The 25,464-nt window shown below is 42.1% G+C and overlaps 2 protein-coding genes across 4 annotated transcripts in view; both read right to left on the bottom strand.

The window, feature by feature from the left end:
- LOC115108059 (arf-GAP with coiled-coil, ANK repeat and PH domain-containing protein 2) overlaps positions 1–5,407 on the bottom strand; it is a 114,613-nt gene extending 109,206 nt beyond the window's left edge. For 2 of the 3 annotated variants that reach the window (XM_029631980.2, XM_065008931.1), the window contains exon 1: positions 5,035–5,405. In XM_029631980.2, the coding sequence (XP_029487840.1) occupies positions 5,035–5,087 (53 nt within the window). In that variant the 5' untranslated portion in view covers positions 5,088–5,405. Of the gene's footprint in view, positions 1–5,034 lie in introns of all 3 variants that reach the window. The other variant, XM_065008930.1, reaches the window with a different exon arrangement.
- Positions 5,408–5,914: 507 nt separating this feature from the next.
- On the bottom strand, positions 5,915–22,958 carry LOC115108056 (protein phosphatase inhibitor 2-like). The gene is made up of 6 exons (XM_029631974.2): positions 22,465–22,958; positions 15,183–15,290; positions 12,545–12,616; positions 11,834–11,931; positions 9,092–9,256; positions 5,915–8,124 (listed from the first exon to the last, which is right to left on the bottom strand). Exons 1-6 carry the CDS (start codon positions 22,599–22,601, stop codon positions 8,111–8,113), a joined length of 594 nt encoding a protein of 197 aa, XP_029487834.1. The 5' UTR covers positions 22,602–22,958; the 3' UTR covers positions 5,915–8,110.
- Between the last annotated feature and the right edge of the window lie 2,506 nt (positions 22,959–25,464).

Raw genomic sequence — 25,464 nt, 5'->3', positions numbered from 1 at the left:
AGATTAGGCTAAGGCTATATTGGGTGTGCAAATTAGATCACCTGAAGGGAGCCAAAGACTTTCTTGTTGACAACCTGAAAAGCTAACTACAGTTAGTCCAGCGACTAGCCCACCATTAACGTACTTTAACTAAAATTGAATTATCTGGCACTGTCCTCTGCATTATCAAGGCTAGTGATGAGGTGCCAGCTGTGGGGTCGTCAATGAGGCAGAACAAATTGCTACCACTATCGAGTGGCCTATGACATCATGTAGGTGGCGCACTGCCAAGCTTGGTTTCTGAATGACTTTCAATTACACCGCATGTTAACAGGGTAAAGAGGAAAGAGAACATAAAAGGACAATCCATAATTGCTAAATGAAAGACAACCTCCTCAAGTGCTTGATATAGGCCGAAATGAATGGGTGCAAAACCAAACGGTCACAAAAATTACTTAAATTCTCAACCATTTTTACTGTGCTTTTAATTTCTTTAAAGCCTTAAATGTGGTTCAAAGTCAGTCATAACTGACACATTGTCTAGTCTAGGCCCAACTGTCATTGCCACTGTACTGTGGGTGAAGGGGGACAACTTTAATAATGACTTTGTAGGAAAGTTACGTTGTGTTTAGCTTAATCTGTAAAGCAGATAAGAACCAAATTCCACAGTTCAGAGAAAAGATGACTTATGATAGGCCTACTCTTCAGGGAATAACAAGTTGCATATTTGAAGAGGAGCCAGTATAACTGCAGTGAAAAGCTTTCAGTGAGCAATAGGCTGCTAGAGTTGATATTTCAGCAATCTCATAGCGTAATGCAAATTACAGTAGGTCTACAGAATCAGCAGAATTTGCATCCGAGTCCCAGACCAGTCGTTGAAAACAGGTTTCAGGGCTACATGATAACTTTTGCCACATCTAAAAAGAGACCTTAGAGAGAGGGAATATGGGGTGTAGCCTACAGACTTGGGGAAAAAAACATCCCACATTTGGGGGCTCCACATTCACTGGCACAGAGTTGAAAGCACACACACAAATGGAAACAGATGTCAAGAGACAGAGTTATTCCTCGCTGGTCTGCATCCGTTTTCATCTATTACTCTCCAGCTCTCTCTGTGTCCTCTTCTCTGCCAATTCAAAGACAACGGAAAAATGAGAGTGATGCAATGGCGGTCAAAGTGGAAAGAATGTATGTTGTTTAAGGATCTATGGTAAATCCTTAACCACAATGAACCCCAGCGGTGCTGAGGTTAAGGGCTAATGGAAACGATAACCCTCAGTAGAAACCTGGTGGAAAGAGAATCACTGTAGGTAATGATTGTTTGTGGGTCAGTAAGGGAGTGTAGGCATCATTCACAGATGATTCAGTCATATTATATAGCCTAGTTTGCCTAAGAGAAAGATAGGGCAAGGATTTTAAATCACAAGTCTTGTGAAGGAGCCAAACGAAAGCACAGGTGCCACCACCACGACAAGTGCCAACCAGAGTTTGTGCCAGTCATCGTTCCACGCTCAGCTGATTGGAAGGCTTTTGTTCATCCCACAAGCTGATCCTTGATGAAAAAAGAAAGCCTCTTTCCAAGTTTATTGCAAACAACTTTCTAACATCTGCTCCTCATTTTGTTAGAATAATGTTCAGCGCAGAGGGAGGGAGAAGGGACAGAGGGGAGGGTTGACCCTTTCCCAAAGCTTGGAAAGCCCAACCTTGACTGAATAGGATGAAATGACACTTAATTTTAGCAAAGTTTACATTAGGCAATAGGGCAAGAGTATGCATTGGGAAAAAAGCAAAAAAAATTAGACGACATCAGGTGTCAATCCCTGATGGCAGGCAAGGCACACATGTACATCTCCTTCGAAGCAAGCACAGTGCATTAGCCTATATTAGAGAGATATCAATTGTCAACTGCCTATATCTTTCAAGAACAATGAGATCAATGACAACACTGTTGAAAACCTAGAACCAAACTGCAATGTTAGCTAAAACTTTCTACTTTATTGTGGCCAGTTGAGGCATCTCTCTGAATGTTTATCTTGATATTGCCTTGTTGGCACTTGGCATGACAACATCCCATCCCATGACCCAAGTCAAAGAAAATATGGGCTTGTGATACTGAGGTGACAATGCAGGTACAACTGGGAGTTGACCCTGACAGTGGAAATTAATAGGACAATCATTTTCACTTAGCCCTACGAAGCTCGCTGTCACGTATACAGTTAACATTAAGTACAGTTCTTAACAGTAGGCCGTTACATTGAAGCTTGCAAGATTAGTACTCGGCCAGTGATTGTACCGGTTATAGCAGCACATGTCCCGCGTTGGACGGTATCCATAATCGGTAGATTGTTCTGGTGGAAAGGCAATGCCCAAGAACGTATTCAATCCAATTGTTTGATGTTACCACACCCCTCCAAATCAAAACCAAAAATAGATTTCAATGTTTGCGCGAACACGCTCGCTCGGTCAGTGCCGTCCGGAATCCTTAGAAAGTCCCTACCCTAAAATCTTTCCTCAAAAAGCTAAACAATTGTACATACATTTTTACAATATAGACAATTTTGCGTTTGTGGCTGTGCAACAGTGGAAACCCAATTGACCTTTCCCCGCCACAGAATTTTGGGAAATCAATTGCAGCGCTCCAATGGATAGCAATTGTCGTCGAGTCCGACATCTCGGATGAGCTCATGTTTAAAATCACATGAAAGCCAGTGAGTGCTATGACAAAAACTGAATTCCTTGTCTGAAAATAAATGTTTAAATGGCTAAATAATTTAACTTGCTTCTGTGATTGCTGAAATGTAAGAGCCTGTTGAGAGTATTTTACAAATCCTAAATGATACTTTTGTTATATTGTTTGCTAGCTCAGGTGGTTAGCTAGCCCTCACTCATTGACTACCAAACCTTGCTAACGCTAACTAGCCACTTAATATAACTTGCATGTATGTTAGCTAGCAATTTATGAATACAACTCCCATCTGCTGTTAACATCAGGATACAGTGGGGCAAAAAAGTATTTAGTCAGCCACCAATTGTGAAAGTTCTCCCACTTAAAAAGATGAGGCCTGTAATAATTGAGAACATTTTGTTATTGACCCAATACTTGTTTTCCACCATAATTTGCAAATTAATTCATTAAAAATCCTACAATGTGATTTTCTGGATTTTTTTTCTTCTCATTTTGTCTGTCATAGTTGAAGTGTACCCATGATGAAAATTACAGGCCTCTCATCTTTTTAAGTGGAAGAACTTGCACAATTGGTGGCTGACTAAATACTTTTTTGCCCCACTGTATGATTGAGAGAACTAGTTAGTTCCAAAGGTGGTTAAAGCTAAAGCCTCAACTGCATGCGGATTGGCCTCAGAATTCACTGTCAACATTCAGAAGTTACACTAAAAACAATTTTACCAGGTTCCTGTGAAGGAATTGACAGTTCACCACAACATACCCAAGAGTTTCCTTTTTAGCAAGGGGTAGTCTGTGTTCAATTTCATTGTGTATTAGAAACTAGATTTCGCTAGTGGTTGAATAGGGCTTCCCTATTCAAAATAAATGTTGTCCAAGGTTGCAACAGTAACCAAGGGGGGCGGGGCTTAGCGGAAGGTCAATTGTGAGGCCGATAAGTATACTGGAATTCTAAACCTATTAAAACCTCTTAAGGATCGAACCCCTTTTTTCAATTTTCACCTAACATCATACACCCAAATCTAACTGCCGGTAGATCAGGACCTGAAGCCAAGGATGTGCCTATTCTTGATACCATTTGAAAAGAAACACTTCGAAGTTTGTGGAAACATGAAATTAATGCAGGAGAATATAGCACATTAGAAGTGGTAATAGACAATCCAAAGAAAAAAAACATGCTTTTTTTGTACCATCTTTGAAACACAAGAGAAAGGCCATAATGTATTATTCCAGCCTAGGCACAATTTAGATTTTGGCCACTACATGGCAGCAGTGTATGTGCAAAGTTTTAGACTGATCCAATGAACCATTGCATTTCTGTTCAAAATGCAATATCAAGACTGCCCAAATGTGCCTAATTGGTTTATTAAATAACTTTAAATTCATAACTGTGCACTCTCAAACAATAGCATGGTATTATTTCACTGTAACAGCTACTGTAAATTGGACAGTGCAGTTAGATTACCAAGAATTTAAGCTTTCTGCCAATATCAGATATGTCGACGTCCTGGGAAATGTTCTTGTTACTTAGAACCTCACGCTAATCCCCATTAACCTACTTTAGCTCAACCTTCCCGGCGGGGGACCCACGTATCCTGTAGAGGTTTTAACATTAATTTGAATGATGAATGGGATTGAAAAATAAAATATTGTCACTAACAAAGTCTGAAGTGTTTATTATTATTCAGTTAACCAGGCAGGTACTGTCAAGATTCAAAATAGATGTGTGTTGTCAAATTGAAAAATAAACTAGTAATTTATTGTATTTGCACCAAGATAGTTTCAGACAGATCTTGGGAACGCATTTTTTTTTATTTTTTTATACCGTACATAGAACAGAACATAGAACAGAACAGAAGTCTATTGGACTTGCCTTCGCTGACAATAAATGTGTTTACATTTGGTGGGTTTGCTCAAAAAGTTACTTATTGCAGCTTTAATATTGGTGAATGCATACATTTGAACATGGTTGTCCAAAGCTCATCCTAAAATGCCTGTGAAGCCTTAAACTACGCATTTTGGTTTAAATGTGTATACACTTCGGTTTTGTATAGTGTAAAAATATTTTAAAAAATATGACCAGGTGTTCGCGACATGCGAGACTAGATGGAATCCACGTGTAAGATGTTTGGTTTTTTTAACCTTTATTTAACTAGGCGAGTCAGTTAAATTATTATTTTCAATTACGGCCTAGGAACAGTGGGTTAACTGCCTTGTTCAGGGGCAGAACGACAGATTTTTACCTTGAGGTGAGGTGGTAGCGTAAAACGATTACGGAGGTCGTTTTGGACTGGGAACACATGCTGCTAGCAGGTACCGTCATAAAACCATGACTTGTCGTGTGGGAACAAAGATGAGGTCACTTCGCCTACCTGAATCTTGGAGAGTCTTTGAGACATTCCTCGAATTCAACCGTTATCTTCATTTTCTTTAACAAGTAAAAACAGGGGTTAAAAGCAGTTGCTGTATACCCTGGACTTGGCTACCCGCTACTAGCTAACGCTAGCTGGGCTATCAATCCACAAGACCTCGGCTATCTAGCCTGTATGGCTGGCTAGCTAATAATTGGCTCGCGACAAATGTAACCATAAACAAGTCAAATAAATACTTAAATGTAAAACGTTAGACCAAAAATGTAATATTTTAGTCAAATTCAAAATGAAAAACACTTCACTAGCTAGGTGATAGAAACGCCTCCCACTGGCTCCTTTCACACAAAACAGTACAAACTGAATCGACATATTATATAATCGTGTCAAGACAAGTGCTACTGCTTCCCGGTCCATGAAAAACGCACGTGAGTGATACTTGAAACAACCAATGAGAACGCTTTCTTCAGGATTAGAGGCTGGACTTTGTTTGTTTTTTCGCATGTACTCTACTCCTACTCCTTTGACAACTTGATTTAGCCAATATAGAACAATTTAACAATTAGTGATGAGGATTAGTGGTACACACACACAGTGCATATTTAGCTTTCAATTAAATGTATTCTACCCTTAATTGCTGTATTTGCCAATATATTATTATGCAAATGACAAACTAGAGAATATGAAGCCAGAGAACTAGAAACCTTTACACTCAGCAGTTCCCCTTATATTATTAGTCAACATGAAAGTTAGATGTATTGTAGACTACTGCCATCTAGTGGCCACACAGAAATACTGGGCATTTCTGGAAAAGGTTCAAAAACAGATTAAATAATAAACAAATGGCCAAAGTTCCACATTAAACAAGACAAAAAAAAGCAAATGGGTCCATAAAACATTTTAATGTGAGACAAAAATAAAACACTTGTAATTAAGAACATGCCCATTTAAAGAGCTAAAAAACAAACAAGTCCCCATTATTTGGGGACAGATAAATGATCATGTGAGACAGAAACTTAGTCCACTGTCCCGGCTGGGATACCTAGTCAGTTCAACTGAATGCATTCAACTGAAATGTGTCAAGAAAACATGGTAAAAATTAAGCTAAACAACAAATAGACAGGGGAATCAAAGCCGTTGAACTGCACTGGTAAAATTGAGTGTAGCCTATTCACTTAGACATGTACATAAATACATTATATAGGCACATATGCCTTGTAATGTCGACCAATAGTTAGTATCATACAAGTTGTTTTTTACAAAAAGCTAGTCATAAATTAAGATAATTACTCAAATTAACTTGGTTGGTTTTTGTCAATAAATCTTCCCTTAACATAGACATGATAAAAAATATCTAAAAAACAAAGTGGGAACAGTCATGCAGTGTATCAGTCAGTATTTCCTGTGGGTGTTGTATTTTCCAAAAGGATCCAGTAGTGAGCTTTTGAGATTGTAAGGACAGAATCCAATGGATAGCCTCTTATGGCCATTTAGACAGGTGAAACAAAAGGGCTCAAGTCTAGTTCTGACAAGAAAAGATGAAACCATCTCTACATGTCCTGATAAAACAATATATTTTTTCTTATGTGCCTGTAAAAAGAAAAGAGAAACTTAGTCATCATGGGAGGACTGTGGTTCTCAAAAGTTCACATGCACATCAAGGTGCTATGATTCAAAATCCATCATACACAATAGCTAAATGTCTTGGTTGCCCAGATATCACTCATTTTATCAGCAAGGTAGCAGGTCGCAAAAATGAAAATGGGGGATAATTGTTCCTAATCAAGGACATGCTACAATACCATACACTTAATACAAAATGTCAGATACTGTATTGGACACAATCCTGGGGTGTATTCCTTAGTGGACACCGTAGCAAAAATCTTTTGTTATTGGACAAGTGCAGATTAATCCCTTGCCATTTTAGCTGTTTGGTTCCTAGCAAATACACCCCTGCTTATCAGTAGTACAAACCTTCTCTGGGGTTCATTTCCCCAATGCTATCCCTCATTAGCTTAGTGAGCAAATGTCGCATTAGTGACGATGGCCACAAGGCTTTAGTAGCCATGCTTAATACAGCTGGGTTCCATAAGTATAATGGCAAACCTGACCATCTGCATATCAATTTTGACATGCAGTAGTCCTGTGTGAAATGACCTAATTTCTGTCATCACAAGGCAATACATAATAAATGAATATCATTTTATTGCATGAGAATAAATAGGTTTAGCTGTCAATGTGAGTACATTAGCCACCATATTAAGATAATGGTATGTTGTTGGAAACATAGCTATTCCTATTAGTCAGTGCACATGCGTCTGTACCAAATCCTATAGTGGGCGTAAATATGTGTAGGACTGAGTCGAATGCTGGTCACCTTAGATATCGATATGCCCCGTGGGCTGGTTAAAAATGCAGTCTGCTGTTCCTATATCCATTCCAGATAACACCAAATCCAAGATTGGAACGGAGGAAAAAAACAACAGAAGAAAAAAAGAAAACCGCAGCTAGCTCATCAAGGTTTCAGATTTCTCCAATGAAGGTTCTGGTGGTAGTTAAAACAAATTAAAAATTAAACAAAAACAGGTATGGGGACAGAAGGAACAAGACAAAAATCAAGAGACCAAAACCCTCCTACCTCCCTACCACCGTCAGCAAAAAATTCCACCACTTTCATTCAATGAGAAATCCAATGGGTGCTGCTGTTCTTTCTGACAGCATTCGACCAGATGCTCAGGAGAAGCCGGGACAAAGAGATGGACAGAGAGCAAGCAAGGCAGGAGTCCTCACTGATAATAACAGTCTTTAGGTCTCCGTTCCTTGAGGTCTGGTTCCTTTGAGGCAATGACAACTTTTTGTGAGGGACTCTTGGCAATGAAGAGAAGCAAGCAGCAGGGTCAAAATGCTTTGCATTTCAGTGTTACTGGGAAATATACACAAGCATGAACAGGGGTTGTTTGAGGGAAGATTGTGAAGCGGTGTCCGTCTGCTCTATGGCCCGGCACTGTGTGGCTAAGTGTCTCTTAAATGTGTCAGAAGCCGAGACAGGCTGGGGACAGGAGAGGTGGCGCGTCCTCCTCTAGGAATCCAGAGCTGTAAATCCAAAGAGAGCTATGTGAGTGAAATCACCTTAAGTGTTAATTAATACGACATCAAATCTAACAGAGAAACAACAGGTGAAACGCTAATATTTTAGTAGTCTTATAGGAGTGGGAACAGCTCTCATTTCAGACTGTTCTATCAACAACTTTGCGTCCAGTATTAAGACTTTCAACATTATCCACAGTTTACCGCACCAATCCCTTGCTGAGGACTGTTTGACCTCTGACATTTGGATGGCCTACTAAATCAGGGCCCAGTAACCTTCTGTGTGGAACTTACACTTATCTAACCCTCCAAGTATCAATTTGACTTTATGCTTAAATGTCTTCTTCTTAAGCCATTTACGTTGTTTTTATTCTTATCTTATATTTCTTATTGTTGCATTGTCAAGAAGGAACCTACAAGTAAGCATTTAGTTGGAGTGTATCCTGTACATACAACTAGTAAAAACTTGAAAGCTGAACATTAAATATAAGGGAAATACCTAGTTAGTTGTGCAGCTGAATGCATTCAACTGAAATGTGTCTTCCGCAATTAACCCAACCCCTCTGAATCAGGGAGGTGCAGAGGGCTGCCTTAATTGACATCCACGTCTTCGGCGCCCAGGGAACAGTTGGTTAACTGCCTTGCTCATGGGGTAGAACGACAGATTTTTAACTTGTCAGCTCTGGGATTTGATCCAGCCATTGTGCACATGCTTGGCGATATGATGGGGCGAATGGCCAATTGAGGCTCGCTATAGCTTCCAGCCCGTGCCGAATTGGCTGTTGATACCCATCAATACCTAGCATGCTGTCAGCTTGCTGCTCAAAAAAAAACTCCCAGTGTCGATGACCAACCGTTGGTGAATCAAGCATTTTATCGGCATCAATGGATTTAACTGGTGAGAGCTCCTGATTTGTCACCATGGGAAATGCCCTGCCATTATAATATTTCTGAGTACCCCCATTTTTCTTACCGTCTTGCGGCGAGTCTATGTTGATGTCCTCCGTTTCGTCTCTCATCTCTTCGTCCTCGTCCACTTCTTCCGCCAATTCGTTAGCTATGAGTTGCCTGGCCATCCTGATGTTGAGGCCCTCGTTGTAATGCATCTTCCTCATCATTTGAAACTGCTTCTTTTTCGCTGAGGGGGAGATAGTGAGTATGAGTGAGAGAAAGCTAGAGAAAGACAGAGAGAAGACGGAGGGAGGCTAGGAGAGCCACAACTCAGACGTGTAAACATCACGATTCCTCCGTGTGGAGGAAATAGAGCGATAGAGCTACATTAGGGGAGGCTCAGATAGAGCGTTCAAAAGCTAAAAGGGGGGTTTCAGATTAAAGAGAAGGGAGAGAGTTAACACGCTCATCCTCAAATGGTGCTTCAAGGACGAATACGTCAAACAATTTTTATGAGGAATCTGGCTGAACAGTTCCAGTAGAATCTAATCTACTTTCAAGGACATGGTTCAGAAATGAAAAACTGTTAAAAAATATATATTAATAATAATTGCTTTCCAATTCAAGGGCATATAGCATCAAACTACTACACAGAGATTTTCAAAGTGGACTTGAAGACGCACACAGTGCTATAAGAGGCAGGCAAGGCCTATTTTTTTAGTAAACAATTACTACTAGACATCAAGGTCACTGCAATCAATTCCCCGGTTTGTTCCAAGCACACATTTTATCCAACTAATTTTAAAGTAAAGTTATGTCTGATCAAAACTAAAAGCAACACCATTCAGGTAGAATTCTAAACCAACTCCATTCTAGTGCTTGCAGCATAAATAAAATATGAGTCTGTGCATATTTACTGAGAGTTGGTCAACTGGAAAAAGGATTGAAGCAAAGGGTCTGTCCTGCGTGCTAGCCTGTAAGGGCACCACTATACTGGAAGATTCACACTGGAGGGAATAACTACTTCAAATTCAGGTCACTCATGCTTTTACAAATCTTTTAAAAAATGATCTAATATTAAATACATTTTATATAAGTTGATGGCCCATCTAACGCTAATGAATAGTATGGGTGAGTGCTTTTTACCAGGTCTCATACCCTATACACACACAAAAGTATGTGGACACCCCTTCAAATTAGAGGATTTATCCATTTCAGCCACACTCGTTGCTGACAGATGTATAAAATCAAGCACACAGCCATGCAATCTCCATAGCAAAAACATTGGCAGTAGAATGGTTTTATAGGATGCCACCTTCCCAACAAGTCAGTTTGTCAAATTTCTACCCTGCTAGAGCTGACCCAGTCAACTGAAGTTATTGTGAAGTGGAAACATTTGGAGCAACAACAGCTCAGCTGCGAAGTGGTAGGCCACACAAGCTCACAAAACAACTGCCGAGTGCTGAAGCGCATAAAAATTCTGTCTGTCCTCAGTTGCAACACCCACTACTGAGTTCAAAACTGCCTCTGGAAGCAACGTCAGAACTGTTCTTCAGGAGCTTCATGAAATGGGTTTCCATGGCTGAGCAGCCACACACAAACCTAAGATCACCATGCACAATGCCAAGCATCAGCTGGAGAGGTAAAGCTCGCCGCCATTGGACTCTGGAGCAGTGGAAACGCGTGCTCTGTAGTTATGAAACACGCTTCACCATCTGGCAGTCAGAGGGACGAATCTGGGTTTGGCGGATGCCAGAAGAACGCTGCCTGCCCAAATGCATAGTCCCAACTGTAAAGTTTGGTGAAGGAGGAATGATGTTCTGGAGCTGTTTTTCAAGGTTCAGGCTAGGCCCCTTAGTTCCAGTGAAGGGAAATGTTAACGCTACAGCATACAATGACATTCTAGACAATTCTGTGTTTTCAACTTTGTGGCAACAGTTTGAGGAAGGTCCTTTCCTGTTTCAGCATGACAATGCCCCCATGCACAAAGCGAGGTCCATACAAAAATGGTTTGTCGAGATCGATGTGGAAGAACTTGACTAGTCTGCACAGATCCCTGACCTCAACCCCATCGAACACCTTTGGGATGAATTGGAACAGACTGCGAGCCAGGCCTAATCGCACAACATCAGTGCCCAACCTCACTAATGCTCATGGCTGAATGGAAGCAAGTCCCTGCAGCAATGTTCCAACATCTAGTGTAAAGCCTTCCCAGAAGAGTGGAGGCTATTATAGCAGCAAAGAGGGGAGCAACTCCATATTAATGCCCATGATTTTGTAATGAGATGTTCGATGAGCAGTTGTCCACATACTTTTGGTAATGTAGTGTATACAAGGTTGCTATTACAGGTGCAAAAAAGCACCATATTTGCAATGTTCTATGGTATTGAACGTTCTATTAAAGTTATGACGTGTCTGTCTGGACACCTAGTAAAGCACTATAACCTACATGGTGATGACATCGACATCAACGTACCACACACACACACGTTTCAGTATTTTGGGATAATTTATATTTTCGGCTCTTGCTTTTCCCTGTACTGCAGAGATAAAAATGTGGGAAAGGGCAGAGGGAGACGTGTGGGTCTGGAGCCAAAATGGACCAGAGTCAACTGGAACAGTCTCCGGTTGTGAGCTCCGTGTGGACCATTGGCCGTGCTCGTGGCCACTGAGCTGTGAGAATCCATTATTAGAGCACACAGGGCTTGACATGACAACACATGGAGATGTCAGGGAAATGTCAGGGCCAGACACCCAATAGAAATAGAGACATGGTGGGGATGAGAGGAAGTCGACAAAGAGGGGGAAGAGGGAGACAGCCCACCTTGATCCTCTGGGGTTAGTTCATCTTCCTCTTCTTCACTACTCTCCTCCTCCTCCTCTCTCATGAAGCGCGGTTCCTTTCCCTCTGCTGCTGCCAATCTGGGGGGGAAGAGAGGAGAGAGAAAGTGAACCGAGCGAAGGAGCAATAGAAAGTGAGTGATTCAGTTTACATCTCTACTGTAAACTCAACTGGTTCGAAGGTCAACAGAGGGCTCCTTAGAGCGAAATTCCATCTAGGCCTATACTCCATGTTAACGGCGGGAGATCAAATGCCCTTGACCTCAAATAGTTCAAATCCAGATAATATACAAAGAGTACATTCTGTTATAAAGTATATCCAAGCCATAAACCATAGTGAGAGTCCCCACCTTCAGTCTCATAAGGCCCAGATCACTGCATAACTTCCCTCCTCCTATAGCAGGGGTGGGAAACATAGGCATTCAATCTGACCCGGGGGAGGTTTGAGTAAAAAAACTAGATAGAAAATGTAGAAAATGTAGAAATTATAATGGACCTATAAGTTTAAAAATAACTGCCCTTTCTCTGGTGGGAAAATTGCTTTTGACAAACAAATTGTCCAGAAAATCTCTCGGCCCTCCGCTTAAATTTGAAATTCTGATGTGGCCCTCGATAAGTGTCAGAACCTTCCAAACCTTTGAGGAAGAATATCCTCCTCTCTCCCAGACCTATCCAGTCAGTGATGTTGACTTACTTCGAGGCCAGGTCGTCCACGTTGGGCACGTTGCCCTCTGAGTCGCTGTGCGCCCCTTCATCCTCCACCATCCTGAGGAAGAGGGAGAGAGAAAAAAAGAGAACGAGTGAGGTAAAGTGGGAGGGAGAGAAGGACAGAACAGTGTCACAGGGGTGACCTATGCAGTGGCCTTGGCAGATTGCAAGGGGGCTCATAACCCAGACAGGGCTAGGGCCCTATGAAACCTTAATATTTTCACCCAAATTCCATTTTTCTGAATTCTGTGATTTCCAATTTACACTAATTTTATTATCAGAATGAGTGTCTAATAATGTGAATTAATAAAAAGTCAACCATTTAATAAGATATAACAGTACATTTGTAATGAAGCAACACAACATTGCACCATTTTTTATCAAGGCAAGTGTTTCATTATAAATGTATGTTGACAGAATTTGCAAAACAGCTTATCGCCTGACTCATAATAGTCCCTTGGGTATTGCTCTGCTCTGAATTTTGGGGTTAGGGTAAAAAAATAAATAAAAAAAATTAAAAAAAGAGGACTTGGCCCTCTCAGACAGCCTCTTCGACATGTTTCTCAAAGTGACAGCCAAGTTGTGAGGAAAGGTATGGGTCCCACGCACGACCAACCCCCTCTCAAAATACCCCAATCGAAAACGGAATTATTTCTTTAGGCCTACTTCTGTGTAATTTTACAATTATGAAATCATTTAGGTTCCTACAATAATTACGACTACACACACACACACACACATACATATATATATATATATTGTGAGCGGACCAAGTAATTGGGCGTCACTCTAAAGCGGGAAGGTGGAATAAACGAGTCAGGAGTAGGTTTTCTTGATTGAACACAGTTCTCTATTGAGGGCATTTGGTCAACACAAACAGTCCAACATAATCAATGAAAATCTTCCAAGGAAAAACATACATCTTCTTCTCCGGATGAAACCGGAACACAATAGGCTTATCTTTAAACTACAACAAAAAGTCACGGGATTGTCACCGTCTTAGTGGTCCTTCCTGGATAGCTCCTCTCTCTCGGTGGCCATCTTCCAGAGATGAGTTTTCACCGAGTTTTCCCCTTTCTCTGCTGGTTCCATTCTCTCTCTTATAGGGGAAGGAGAGTATGTCATTAGTACCGTCAGCTGTGCTTAATTGCCTCTGGTTACCTTGTCTCCCATGCCTTGTTGGGCTACTATCCATGAGCCCAGCCTGCCCTCTGGTGGTCCTTCCACAATATATAGATATATCTTTCAAACAAAATATGGACAAATCTGCAATATTCCACGTTTTACAGTTGATTCCATTTTTATTACCAAATTCTGCGATTCCATCCGCGTTTTCCACATCACGGAAAAACTCTGAGAAGTAGCCTCTATTTACTATTTTACACCTGGGGTTGCTATATATTACTTATACCCATTTTATAAAGAGACTCACCAAAATTGAAAAAAATAATCCAGGCATTTATAAATCAAATTCAGTCTTACTTTATCAAAGGCCTTTTTTTAAATCCACTATAAATTTAATTTTTTATTTAACCTTTATTTAACTAGGCAAGTCAGTTAAGAACAAATTCTTATTTTCAATGACGGCCTAGGAACAGTGGGTTAACTGCCTGTTCAGGGGCAGAACGACAGATTTGTACCTTGTCAGCTCGGGGATTCGAACTTGCAACCTTTCGGTTACTAGTCCAACGCCAGGCCTGGCTTTTTAGATGTTTTGTTCTGTTCTATATTATATCCAATGTATCGTCCATGTAAAAAAACTTCCGATCAGGATGAACAATAACTGGTAAAAACATTTTTAATTCTGAGTGCTATGCAGCTTGTATTTTTCGCTAGCCAATACTCCCGGTCGGTATACAAGAGCATGTTGTGTCTTAACCGATAGTGGGCACAACACTAAAACCTCAGATGCTGTAAAATAGAGTCGAAGCTACAACATATGAGAATCCAGAGACAAAATCAGAGAAATATTACTGAATGGTGAGTGCATTATTTACCTTCAGAGGTGAATGTATCAAACCAGTTGCCATGATAAGTGTTTTGTTGTTGTGCACTATCCTCAAACAATAGCAGTCTTTTTTTGTTGTAACAGCTACTGTAAATTGGACAAAAACAATAATTTAAGCTTTCTGCCCACTTAAGACATGTCTATGTCCCGGGAATTGGCTGTTTACAACGTCATTCTAGTCACATTATCGCAATTTGAGCAACAGCTGCCCCGGTTTAGGGACACTGTGCCGTAGAGCTAAAAAAAATAAATGTCAATTTGTTTTATTAGAAAACTTTTTTTCAACTGTTTATCTTTTCCAGTGATGAGGACAAAGATTTCTCATGGTATGGTGGTATATGCAAAACAGGTGAACACCTTTATCTCTTGAATGGTTTTGGCATTCAGGTCCAAAAAGTAACCTTGAGTACTTCTACAATGGGCAAATATTTATGGAAGGTTTCGTTCAAAGGGGTGCTGTCAAAAAGTGATTGAATTCAAATGGATTTACCCTCTAACATGAATCCAAAACACTTTTCGGCACAGTTCTATCTTTTCCCAATACTGGGAAGCAATTTTTGCAGTCTCTGGATAACTATGTCCTTACCTGTTCATGAGAATGAATGGAGCAACTCACCTGTTGTAGGGTGTGCTAGGCTCATCGATCTTCATCATCCCGTAGTCCTTGTCTGCCGGGTGGTACGTTGCCAGTATGTTCATCTCGTCCCATTTCTGTGACTTCTTCCTGAAAGAATGGGACCAGAGAGGAGAGCTCAGGGTGGCATTTAAAACCAACCTAAGATATTACACTAGAGACCTGTCACATTTAATATAGTGCCCCAGTTCTCACTCCCGTTGTGTATTTTGGAAACAAACAAACATGGCAATTAAATAAAAAGGGTCTTATTCTCTGCAATTTAATTAGTAATTGTTCAGAAATTTACGATGGCCTTGTACAGAGGTGGTTCACATCACCTTCAGGATAATGCTGAGGGTGACTGAATGAGTGGGTTTGTGGAGGAAGTGCTTTTCCTTCAGGTGCGAATGAGGTCAGGAGACTAGTCTATTCTGACACTGAACTCAAGGTACATTTTTGGGGAAAGGACAAGAAAAGTTGTGGCCCTAGGAGAAGGTAGAAGTTGGCACTACCCGAACATACAGGGTCAGACATTTAATTCCCTTAATGGTTAAGGTTAGGACTAAGCAACTAAGGGTAGTGTATTCTGACCCTAGATCTGTGGTTAAAGGTAACTTCTTCCTCGAGTGTGCACCTAGCTGTCCTGCTAAGGAATGTACTTTCCGAGGTACAAATTGTAGGCTCTCTGGGATTCTGGTTGGAGTCCTCTTTATCATCACAGTCTGGACTGTGCCAAATACAGCCGTTAAACTGTCTCTGCTGGCGCTCCCCTCTTCTGTCATGAAGCAGCCTCGCGGGCATGTTTATGGAGGGAGAGGCCTTCCATCATGAGAGAGAAAGGCAGGGGGGAGAGGGCAATAATTCTACTACCTGCTGCAGTAATCCTGTAGAGCTTCCCCTAGCTGCTCACACAGACACCTCTCCCACATGCGCACAGCAGGCAGTTTGACTGTGTCGATGGCACTGGGGACATGCCCTGTCCTGCTGTGTCTCAGACTAACATGTCAAATCATTGGATATGGCACATATGCATACTGCTCAGTTAGGCTATTGTACCTCAGCAAGCCTGACTCTAAAAGGGGATACCTAGTCAGTTGTACAACAACGCATTCAACTGAAATGTGTCTTCCGCATTTAACCCAACCCCTCTGAATCAGAGGTGCTGGGGCCTGCTATAATCAACATTCACGTCTTCGGCGCCCGGGGAACAGTGGGTTAACTGCCTTGCTCAGGGGCAGAGCGACAGATTTTTACCTTGTCAGCTCGGTGATTCAAACCAGCAACCTTTCGGTTACTAGTCCAACACTCTAACCACTAGGCTAAGCAATGTTTCATAATATGTAGGCCTATATCCCATGGGATGCATGACAGGAAAAACACTTTCACTACACAATAGATTGTCAGACTTATCAGATCTATATCTGGGCGATTACAGCAGTATGGGTGTTACATTTGCACTCAAAATCACAACTCTGACATACAAAATAGAAACAAAACGTTTGATGTGTATTGTACCACTTGGGGGGGGGAGTGTATACCCCAAAAAAGGGGACTTCTACATATGGGCATGTTGGAGAAATAAAGCTTAAATGGACAGATGTTATGGATGTTTCATGACATGGGCAAGCTTTTTGGGGGAAACTGAACATGTGACTCGTTTCAGGAAAACAGGCATATGTCATGCGTCATTGCTTCACAGGAGCACCATTTGAACGTAAACTTTTTTTAAATTTGTATCTAAATGCATTTTTGGGCAGAAATGCCTTCTGGAAAATGTGAACATGTGCCTTAAGAACAAACTTGTATGCCGTCTGTAAATATGAATAAAATTGTTAAATGACGAGCCTAGTTGGTTTAGCCATGGAAAAAGTCAGCTACCTTCTCGCTAACCATGATTGGCTGAGATAATGAGTGGGCTGGATATGCCGAGAGATGAGTTCGGATTCATCTGCCATGTAGCACACGTCGGTCTATAATAGGAGCTGGTCAGTATGTTTAGGTAATCCTCTCTAAGGCTGCTTTTTTGAAAGATATCACATAGTAGAACTGCATAAGTGTTGCTCTCCGCTTTCAGGAGGGCAGAGTTTTGAAATCAGTGGAATTAGAGTATAAGATTATGATAATTCTGCCGTTTGATTGCAAATATGCAGACAGAGTCGAAAAGAGAACACTGGTGTTGTATAAAACACTTTTATCCAGATTATATCTTCAAACTAAGGGCAACCATGAAATCTGTGACAGAGGGAGAAGCATCCATCCATGTAAAACAGGTAAGAGAGTCTAGCTAGCTACATTTTCAGATATGACATGTTTCTAAACGTCAGTTAGTATACCGTTAGCTAGCTAACGTTAGCTGGGTGACTAGCTAACATTAGGTGTATGATCTGTGTAGTAATATTATTCGTATCTCAGCGCTATTTGCATTGCTAGTTATAGCCTAATGTTAGCTAGCTAACATTGAACCTGGTTGGTTAGCTGCCTGCAGATTCAGGCAAGGTATTAACAATATGAGTTGTGATTAATTATTTTGCTAGACGTATATAGACGTAGCTGGTAAATTCGCTCTGGCTAGCTACTCCGATTTCAGAGCCCTCTCGTCTGAGTGTGCCGTAGCGCAGAATAACTAACGAATTTACAAATGCTCAACACCCAAAATCAAATCAAATCAAATTTTATTTGTCACATACACATGGTTAGCAGATGTTAATGCGAGTGTAGCGAAATGCTTGTGCTTCTAGTTCCGACAATGCAGTAATAACCAACAAGTAATCTAACTAACAATTCCAAAACTACTGTCCTATACACAGTGTAAGGGGATAAAGAATATGTACATAAGGATATATGAATGAGTGATGGTACAGGGCAGCATACAGTAGATGGTATCGAGTACAGTATATACATGAGATGAGTATGTAGACAAAGTAAACAAAGTGGCATAGTTAAAGTGGCTAGTGATACATGTATTACATAAGGATGCAGTCGATGATATAGAGTACAGTATATACGTATGCATATGAGATGAATAATGTAGGGTAAGTAACATTATATAAGGTAGCATTGTTTAAAGTGGCTAGTGATATATTTACATAATTTCCCATCAATTCCCATTATTAAAGTGGCTGGAGTTGGGTCAGTGTCAATGTCAGTGTGTTGGCAGCAGCCACTCAATGTTAGTGGTGGCTGTTTAACAGTCTGATGGCCTTGAGATAGAAGCTGTTTTTCAGTCTCTCGGTCCCAGCTTTGATGCACCTGTACTGACCTCGCCTTCTGGATGATAGCGGGGTGAACAGGCAGTGGCTCGGGTGGTTGATGTCCTTGATGATCTTTATGGCCTTCCTGTAACATCGGGTGGTGTAGGTGTCCTGGAGGGCAGGTAGTTTGCCCCCGGTGATGCGTTGTGCAGACCTCACTACCCTCTGGAGAGCCTTACGGTTGAGGGCGGAGCAGTTGCCGTACCAGGCGGTGATACAGCCCGCCAGGATGCTCTCGATTGTGCATCTGTAGAAGTTTGTGAGTGCTTTTGGTGACAAGCCAAATTTCTTCAGCCTCCTGAGGTTGAAGAGGCGCTGCTGCGCCTTCTTCACGACGCTGTTTGTGTGAGTGGACCAATTCAGTTTGTATATGGCCAGTGTCAGTAAACGTTGCCAAAGAAAAAAGGGTCATTAAAAAGTGTTGCCAGCAACACAGTTGCAGTCACCAACACTCTGGATAACATAAAAACAGCCTAACCAGCTCTGCTAGGGCGAGTAAAATGGTCAGCGTGAGCTGTTCTCTCATTTGTGTCTGGATGTAGCTATCAAGTTAGCCAATGTTAGCTTGGGTGCTTGACTGTTGTTAGGTCAGAGCGCTCTGATAACCCTACGTTTCAGCCAGAGCATCCAGTGTGCACTTCGAGAGCAAAACGCTCTGAATTTACAAACAGACAATCTGACAACGCTCTGATTTTACAAAAACGCACACTCTGGCATTCCAGATTAAAAATGTACGAACACAACCGTAGTATAAACCAGCCTTTAGTCTTGGAATCTTTAGTTGTTTAGTACATAGACTCACATGTAAAGCCTTAAAGAGATTGGTGGGGCTAAAGCTTAGGAGGGTGTGAACGAAGCTGAATGGGTGTAGACAAAGAAGAGCTCTCCAGTAGGTACCAAAACATTCAAGGGCCATTTTCTCAAACATTTACATGTAACGAATATGAAATACGAAACAATTGTGAAATTGAATTAAACAATGTATGTTGATGCTAATATGATGTATAATATTAAATGATGTTTCTATATGATAACCTAATATATTTAATATGCCATAAAAAAACGAGTTTAAGTTTCACAAATTCATTTTAATTAACTTAATCATTATGACACACCTCACTATTGTCATTGGTTGCACTAATTGCACTGTTTGTCTTCATAACCTGGTTCAAGTAATCATGACATTACCCTAGGAAAGGCACAGTGATGCCGAAACATTGGTATATACCCATTCAATTGATGGGAGTTTATACATGATGTGCAACTTTATTTTGATATTTCATTTAACTATCTATCATAAGCAGGGTTCCAGACCGCGACCATTTAGTAACCCTTTAACTTGGCTATGCGATTTACCCGTTGCACATGTGCAAGCTGCACATTCTACCTGGTCAATTCCGGGCCCATTGGGGAATTCCAGCAATGTGACAACTAATTTTTAAAAAATACAACAGGCACAGCTCAAAAACCACATGGAATCTGGCAAAAATTACTTTATCACTCTTTGAGGACAACTCATAGAAGACAGCCAGCTACATTTAAGTGTTGCATTTTCATTGAAGCTGGTCGCCAATGCAGTAAGTGTAATTCACTAGAGGTCGACCGATGATGATTTTTCAACGCCGATACCGATTACTGGAGGGCCCCAAAAAAAAAAAACGGATACCGATTAATCGGCCGATTATTATTATTTATATATATAAACAATGACAATTACAACAATACTGGATGAACACTTATTTTAACTTAATATACTACATCAATAAAATAAATGTACTCAAATAAATCATGAAACCTGTTCAATTTGGTTTAAATAATGCAAAAACAAAGTGTTAGAGAATAAAGTAAGTGCAATATTTGCCATGTAAAAAAGCTAACGTTTAAGTTCCTTGCTCAGAACATATGAAAGCTGGTGGTTCCTTTTAACACGAGTCTTCAATATTCCCAGGTAAGACATTTTAGGTTGTAGTTATTATAGGAATTATAGGACTCTCTCTCTCTATGCCATGTGTATTTCATATACCTTTGACAATTGGATGTTCTTATAGGCACTATAGTATTCAGCCTAATCTCAGGAGTTGATAGGCTTGAAGTCAAACAGTGCAATGCTTGAAGCACAGCGAAGAGCTGCTGGCAAATGCAGGAAAGAGCTGTTTGAATGAATGCTTACGAGCCTACTGCTGCCATCCACCGCTCAGTAAGAACGCTCTATCAAATCATCTTGTTTAGTCATTGTCAATTTAGCACAAGGTTCATTAGGCTGTAACAATGAAAAAACAGCATTCAGCATGAATTTTCGTAGTGTGACCTGATAACTATTATGAACATTTTGCCGAAACCGATTGTGAACACAAATATGTAACTGATACTAGTGGCCCGGGGATAACACATTGAAAAATAATTTTGTTTGGGTGTAGGGTGGGTCAGATTTAGACTGTCATCTTGTCTTCAGGAGACTATTTTAAATCAGGTCTTTCACAATAGCTGATAGGCCTAGTCATTAGAACAATTCCCATCTCCTACAATGAGCAAAGAAAAAATATTCACTAATGCATCTTACCTCAAATATCCTGTTGTCATTTTAGCATTGTGCACAAGCTGCTACGCATAAATGCCTTGTCTAAGATGATAGCCACGTTTTGCAAATCAGCCTCAACCACCTATAGATTGATATTAATTTGATTATTCTTGAATGTGGGGTAATTTGCCACATGAACATATTCAAACCACCAGTAGTTGAGAAAAACAGATCAGGGGTTGGTGGCCAAAACTCTTGAAGAACCACCTATAGGCAGAATTTTCTAGTCTTAATTTATAGGGATAGTTCACCCAAATAAAGTACATATTTACAACCATTAATATTACCATATTCTAACCAAAGAAACGATGTAATTCAATGTCCCCCATTGAACATACTCTAAATGTCATGCCCAAATAGTAAACACAAACAAGTCGTCGAGTTTTGAGTGTGTATAGACGGGTTGGTTGTTTAACAACAATACCAACCCATGCTCAACTATGGGGCAAAACAGACAGGGTTGGCTTAGATTGTTGACATGTATACTATATTTAATCTACAATGTTTATTGAAAACAAATACATTTGCACAATGAGCACTTGTCTCAAATACATAGTTACAGTTGTAAGTTGTTTTTTTTAAAACATGTTTTTAAAAAACCAAGAACAAGTTTTTTTCAAACCACCTACGAGTCAAACCACCTACGATTCCCCACATGGCAGCTTCTTGTCATTGTTGCTAGCTATCTGGCCATCAAGAAACACAACACATGGGCTTCTGCACCATTGAAGCGTGCGCATCGTTTGTGACATTGTCAGCTAACCCATCTATTCAACTTTAAAAGACTCCTGCTGACCTGTGGTTTTAAAAATATGGAATATTCCACCCTGGACATAAACCATGTGAAAATTACCTTTAAAAACAGTTTAATAACCGGTCGCTCTAGAAAGAACTCCTGCAGCAGCCCATTCATTCGACTCCCCCATTCTAAATAGGGACGTAGTTTTTTGCTGGTAAAATGGCTGTGCCAAATGCCAACTGCAGGTCAACCAGCCCATTCACCAACCTTTAACAAGTTGCCCGATGACACGGACACATTTACACTTGTTTACAGGTCAGAAGCCGGATAAGATTTTAGATACTTTAGCCTTTTCTCAGCTGATAAGCAGACATTGTGCTTGTTGCTAACTATCTAACGTATTGGGCAAAATAACTAGTAAATTGGTTAGCAAATATTAACTGGCACGGTAACGTTAGCGAACTAACGTTATAAACAGCCATAGAAAGAACGAGACGAGGAAATCAGAAAAGCAAGCATGACAACTTACTAGCTAACTAGGTCATTATGTGCAACCCCTGGAACATTGCTGACGACGTTAACAAGTGTATAACGTTTTTAGTCAGGGCAGCACCCAAGCCTAACAAACTGGAATAGCTAACTTAGCTAGCCTTAGATACCTAGCCTGACTGTCCGTGTCAAGACTGTAAGCTAGCTAACTGACTATATACTCACTGTGGGTCATCCTCCAGAAGTCCAAGCGCCGCTTGTTCTGAAGTCTCTACTGGTACTTCTTCGGACGGGCCCACTTTGATGCCTGTCCCGCTGTTCTTGTTCTTCAGAATACCTTTTACCAGCCGGGAAGCTGCCATTCCACATGCACTAGGTCACTGGCGTGGTTGTCAATGTTCAAAACTGTCTGGTACGCGCAGCACCTCTATTTAGTAAACTTTGCTTTTATGATTCAAAAAGCAGAACCCGACAAAAGCTGCAACTCCGCCTGCACTTCAAACTCCTGGTTAACTTGTAAACACACGCTATAGCTGTGATAGCTGAAACTACTGGCATGTCCCAGACACCGCCGGTGCGCTTTTTTGTCTGTGTGTGGCCACTGGCGGTAAAAAAATATATATATATATATATTTTTTTTTAAAGCATCTGTCGCCGAAACTTCTTATTTTGTAATCATCGCGAGAATATGGGGAAATACACTACAGTATCAAAGTTCATGGATATTCAGATAAGATACATGTCTCGACCCCGCCATAACAATGGGAGTCGTTGTCCACAAAGCGACACCGCGGGCTGTCTAGCTCCCGCCTATCCTTTCTTTGGATTGGTGGATACATCTCATTATTGTAATACATTTTTGAATATTTAATTAGGGTTGTCAACCTCCTCACCTCCTATGTCATGAATAGACAACTCCGATATAAAGTGTTTTTTTTCTCAAAATTGTCGGGATGTCACCGTGCACTACGTTTTATAGGCTCATCACTATGAGACTAAGACAATTTGCAAATTCTAAAATCAATGTCATATATATATATTGTAGCGACCCGCACAGACAGCTGTGTGTTATGTGCTAGGCTAGGAGGTGGTTGTGTTGTACTGACCAGTACCCGGTGTTCGCGGGGTCCGACATGTCAATCAACCTGCTATCTGCCAATCACGGGAATGCCTGGAATGTTCTGATGCCGGGCATCCTGGTGGTTGGCGGAGTGGCGTGGAGGGGGGTTGGGCATTGGAAGTTAAGACCAGGTTCAGCCTTTGTTCTCTCTCTCTTACGTCTGGGCTTCACAAGAGAAGGTCACGATTGGCTTGTGGGTTATCTGTCATCTATTTGGCGTGTGCTACGGCCCAAACAGTAGCCTGTGTAAAGTTGGTTCAATAAACCGTCAATTCGCAAACTCAAGCCTCTGTCTGGACAATTGTTCATTTATGATCTAGTCAGGTCATTACATTGGTGTCAGAAGTAAAAACGTTGATACAAGTTAGCCAGCTAGCTAGCTGACTTATGTGGCTAGCTACCGTAGGTGAGAACGGGGATTGAAAATGTTTCGAGGGAATCCGAAAGTGAAGGTGGAGGTAGGGGACGATTATGGCCAAGGAGGTGCGTGTGAATGGACGTCGGGGGTTCTGTCTGAGGAGATCGCCAGGGCGTCGGAGCGCAGAGGCCGCTTGAGGGAGGACGTTAGAGTGATGGTGGCTGAAGCGGGCATGAGTGTTTCGTCGAGTGTATTTCGCGCGGATTCTGGTGGGCGGACCGAAGTGGCGACGTCGACGCGGCGTGACGAGGAATCTGGGGCTCAGGATGTAAACAAACATGGCGGCGCCCAGTTCCCGGCTGCGTCCGTATCTGTTAAGACCCCGGGTATTCCGGTAAGGCGGATTGGGAAGCTTTTCATGCTCAGTTTGAACTGTTAGCTCATTTTAGGGGTGGTCGGATGAAGAAAGGGCACTGCAGTTGGCTTTATGCCTCACGGATGAAGCTCTGGCCTGTTTGATATTGATTAGCCCCGAGGACAGGCATGATTATGGTGCTCTAGTGGGAGCACTGAGGAGGCGCTGTGGACAGTGTGTACAGCCCGGGCTACTGCGCTCCGAACTGAGGAATAGACGCAGGCAGCCTGGAGAGCCTCTACGGGTGCTAGCTAATGACATTGAGAGCCTCTCTCGGCGGGCATATGCTCACATGCCCCCCTCCGTGCAGAGCGAGCTAGCACGGGACCAGTTCATACAGGCGCTCTACCCTACGGAGCTGCGCATACAGACCCAGCTGGCTCATCCTGAGTCATTGCAGACAGCCTTGGAGATGGCTTTGGAGAGGGAGCTGGTGTGGGCTGGGGCTTCAGCTGGGGCTTTGGTGGGGGTGCAGGGAGACACACCCTCTGTGCGAGCTGGGGGCAGAGCAGCCCGGAGCCGGAAAAGCCTGCTTGGGTGGCCGAAATGACAGAACTCATTCGGGCTGTGTCGCTACAGGCGGCACGAAACACAAGCCCTGGTCCCAGGGTCTGCTGGGGTTGTGGCCAGCCAGGCCATCTGCGCCGAGATTGCCCCATGTCCCCCAGAGCTCAGGGAAACGGCTCGGGGTCCGCATAGACCGGGTAGTGCGGACCCCTGGCTTTCTATCCCAACCACCATCATCTTCAGGAGGAGCCCACCGGCACAGACGGGGAAGCAAGGCTCCACTTCCCCCAGAAGCAGATGAGGGCAAGCGGAGGGAGCCTGTTGTTGTGGTGGGCCGGACCTGTGTTGGGGACTTTTGTCATGTCCCTGTCACTGTGGAGGGGTGCCCTGCTCCGCCCTGGTGGACACTGGGTCCACAGTAACCCTGGTGAGGCCAGATATTGTGCCAGGTTGGACTCAGTGTGAGCCTACAACTGTGCAGCTCCGCACAGTCACAGGTGAGCTGGCACCCATGAAAGGGAAGGGAATAATGACTCTGACAGTAGGGGGCAGGACTGTGCGTCATCCTGTGTGGGTGGCGGCTGTGCAGGACCCTTGTATCCTGGGGTTGGACTTTCTTAGGAGCACAGGCTGCCAGTTAGACCTAAATAGGGGCACACTGAGCTTCCAGGGAGGGACGGAAGTCACCATGGCCCCCCTAATGTCACATTCACTCAACCCAACAAACCCTTTACTCCAACAGTTAAAGCAGCAGAGACTCATGGCTGCGCCCCTCCCCCACAGCTGTGTGTGACTTTTCCCCAGTCCCCCTGTCACCTACGGCGG

The sequence above is a fragment of the Oncorhynchus nerka genome, linkage group LG24, assembly GCF_034236695.1.
Source record: "Oncorhynchus nerka isolate Pitt River linkage group LG24, Oner_Uvic_2.0, whole genome shotgun sequence".
In the NCBI taxonomy this organism is placed as follows: Eukaryota; Metazoa; Chordata; class Actinopteri; order Salmoniformes; family Salmonidae; genus Oncorhynchus; species Oncorhynchus nerka.
Note: the sequence above shows the minus strand (reverse complement) of the source record. Positions and strands in the feature narration are given on the sequence as shown.

Coding starts and splice junctions, on each gene's coding strand:
- LOC115108056 (XM_029631974.2), bottom strand. CDS start 22,601: ATGGCAGCTTCCCGGCTGGTAAAAGGTATTCTGAAGAACAAGAACAGC. Junction 15,291..22,464: donor CTTCTGGAGGATGACCCACA/GTGAGTATATAG, acceptor CCATTCTTTCAG/GAAGAAGTCACAGAAATGGG. Junction 11,932..12,544: donor GTGGACGACCTGGCCTCGAA/GTAAGTCAACAT, acceptor CTTCCCCCCCAG/ATTGGCAGCAGCAGAGGGAA.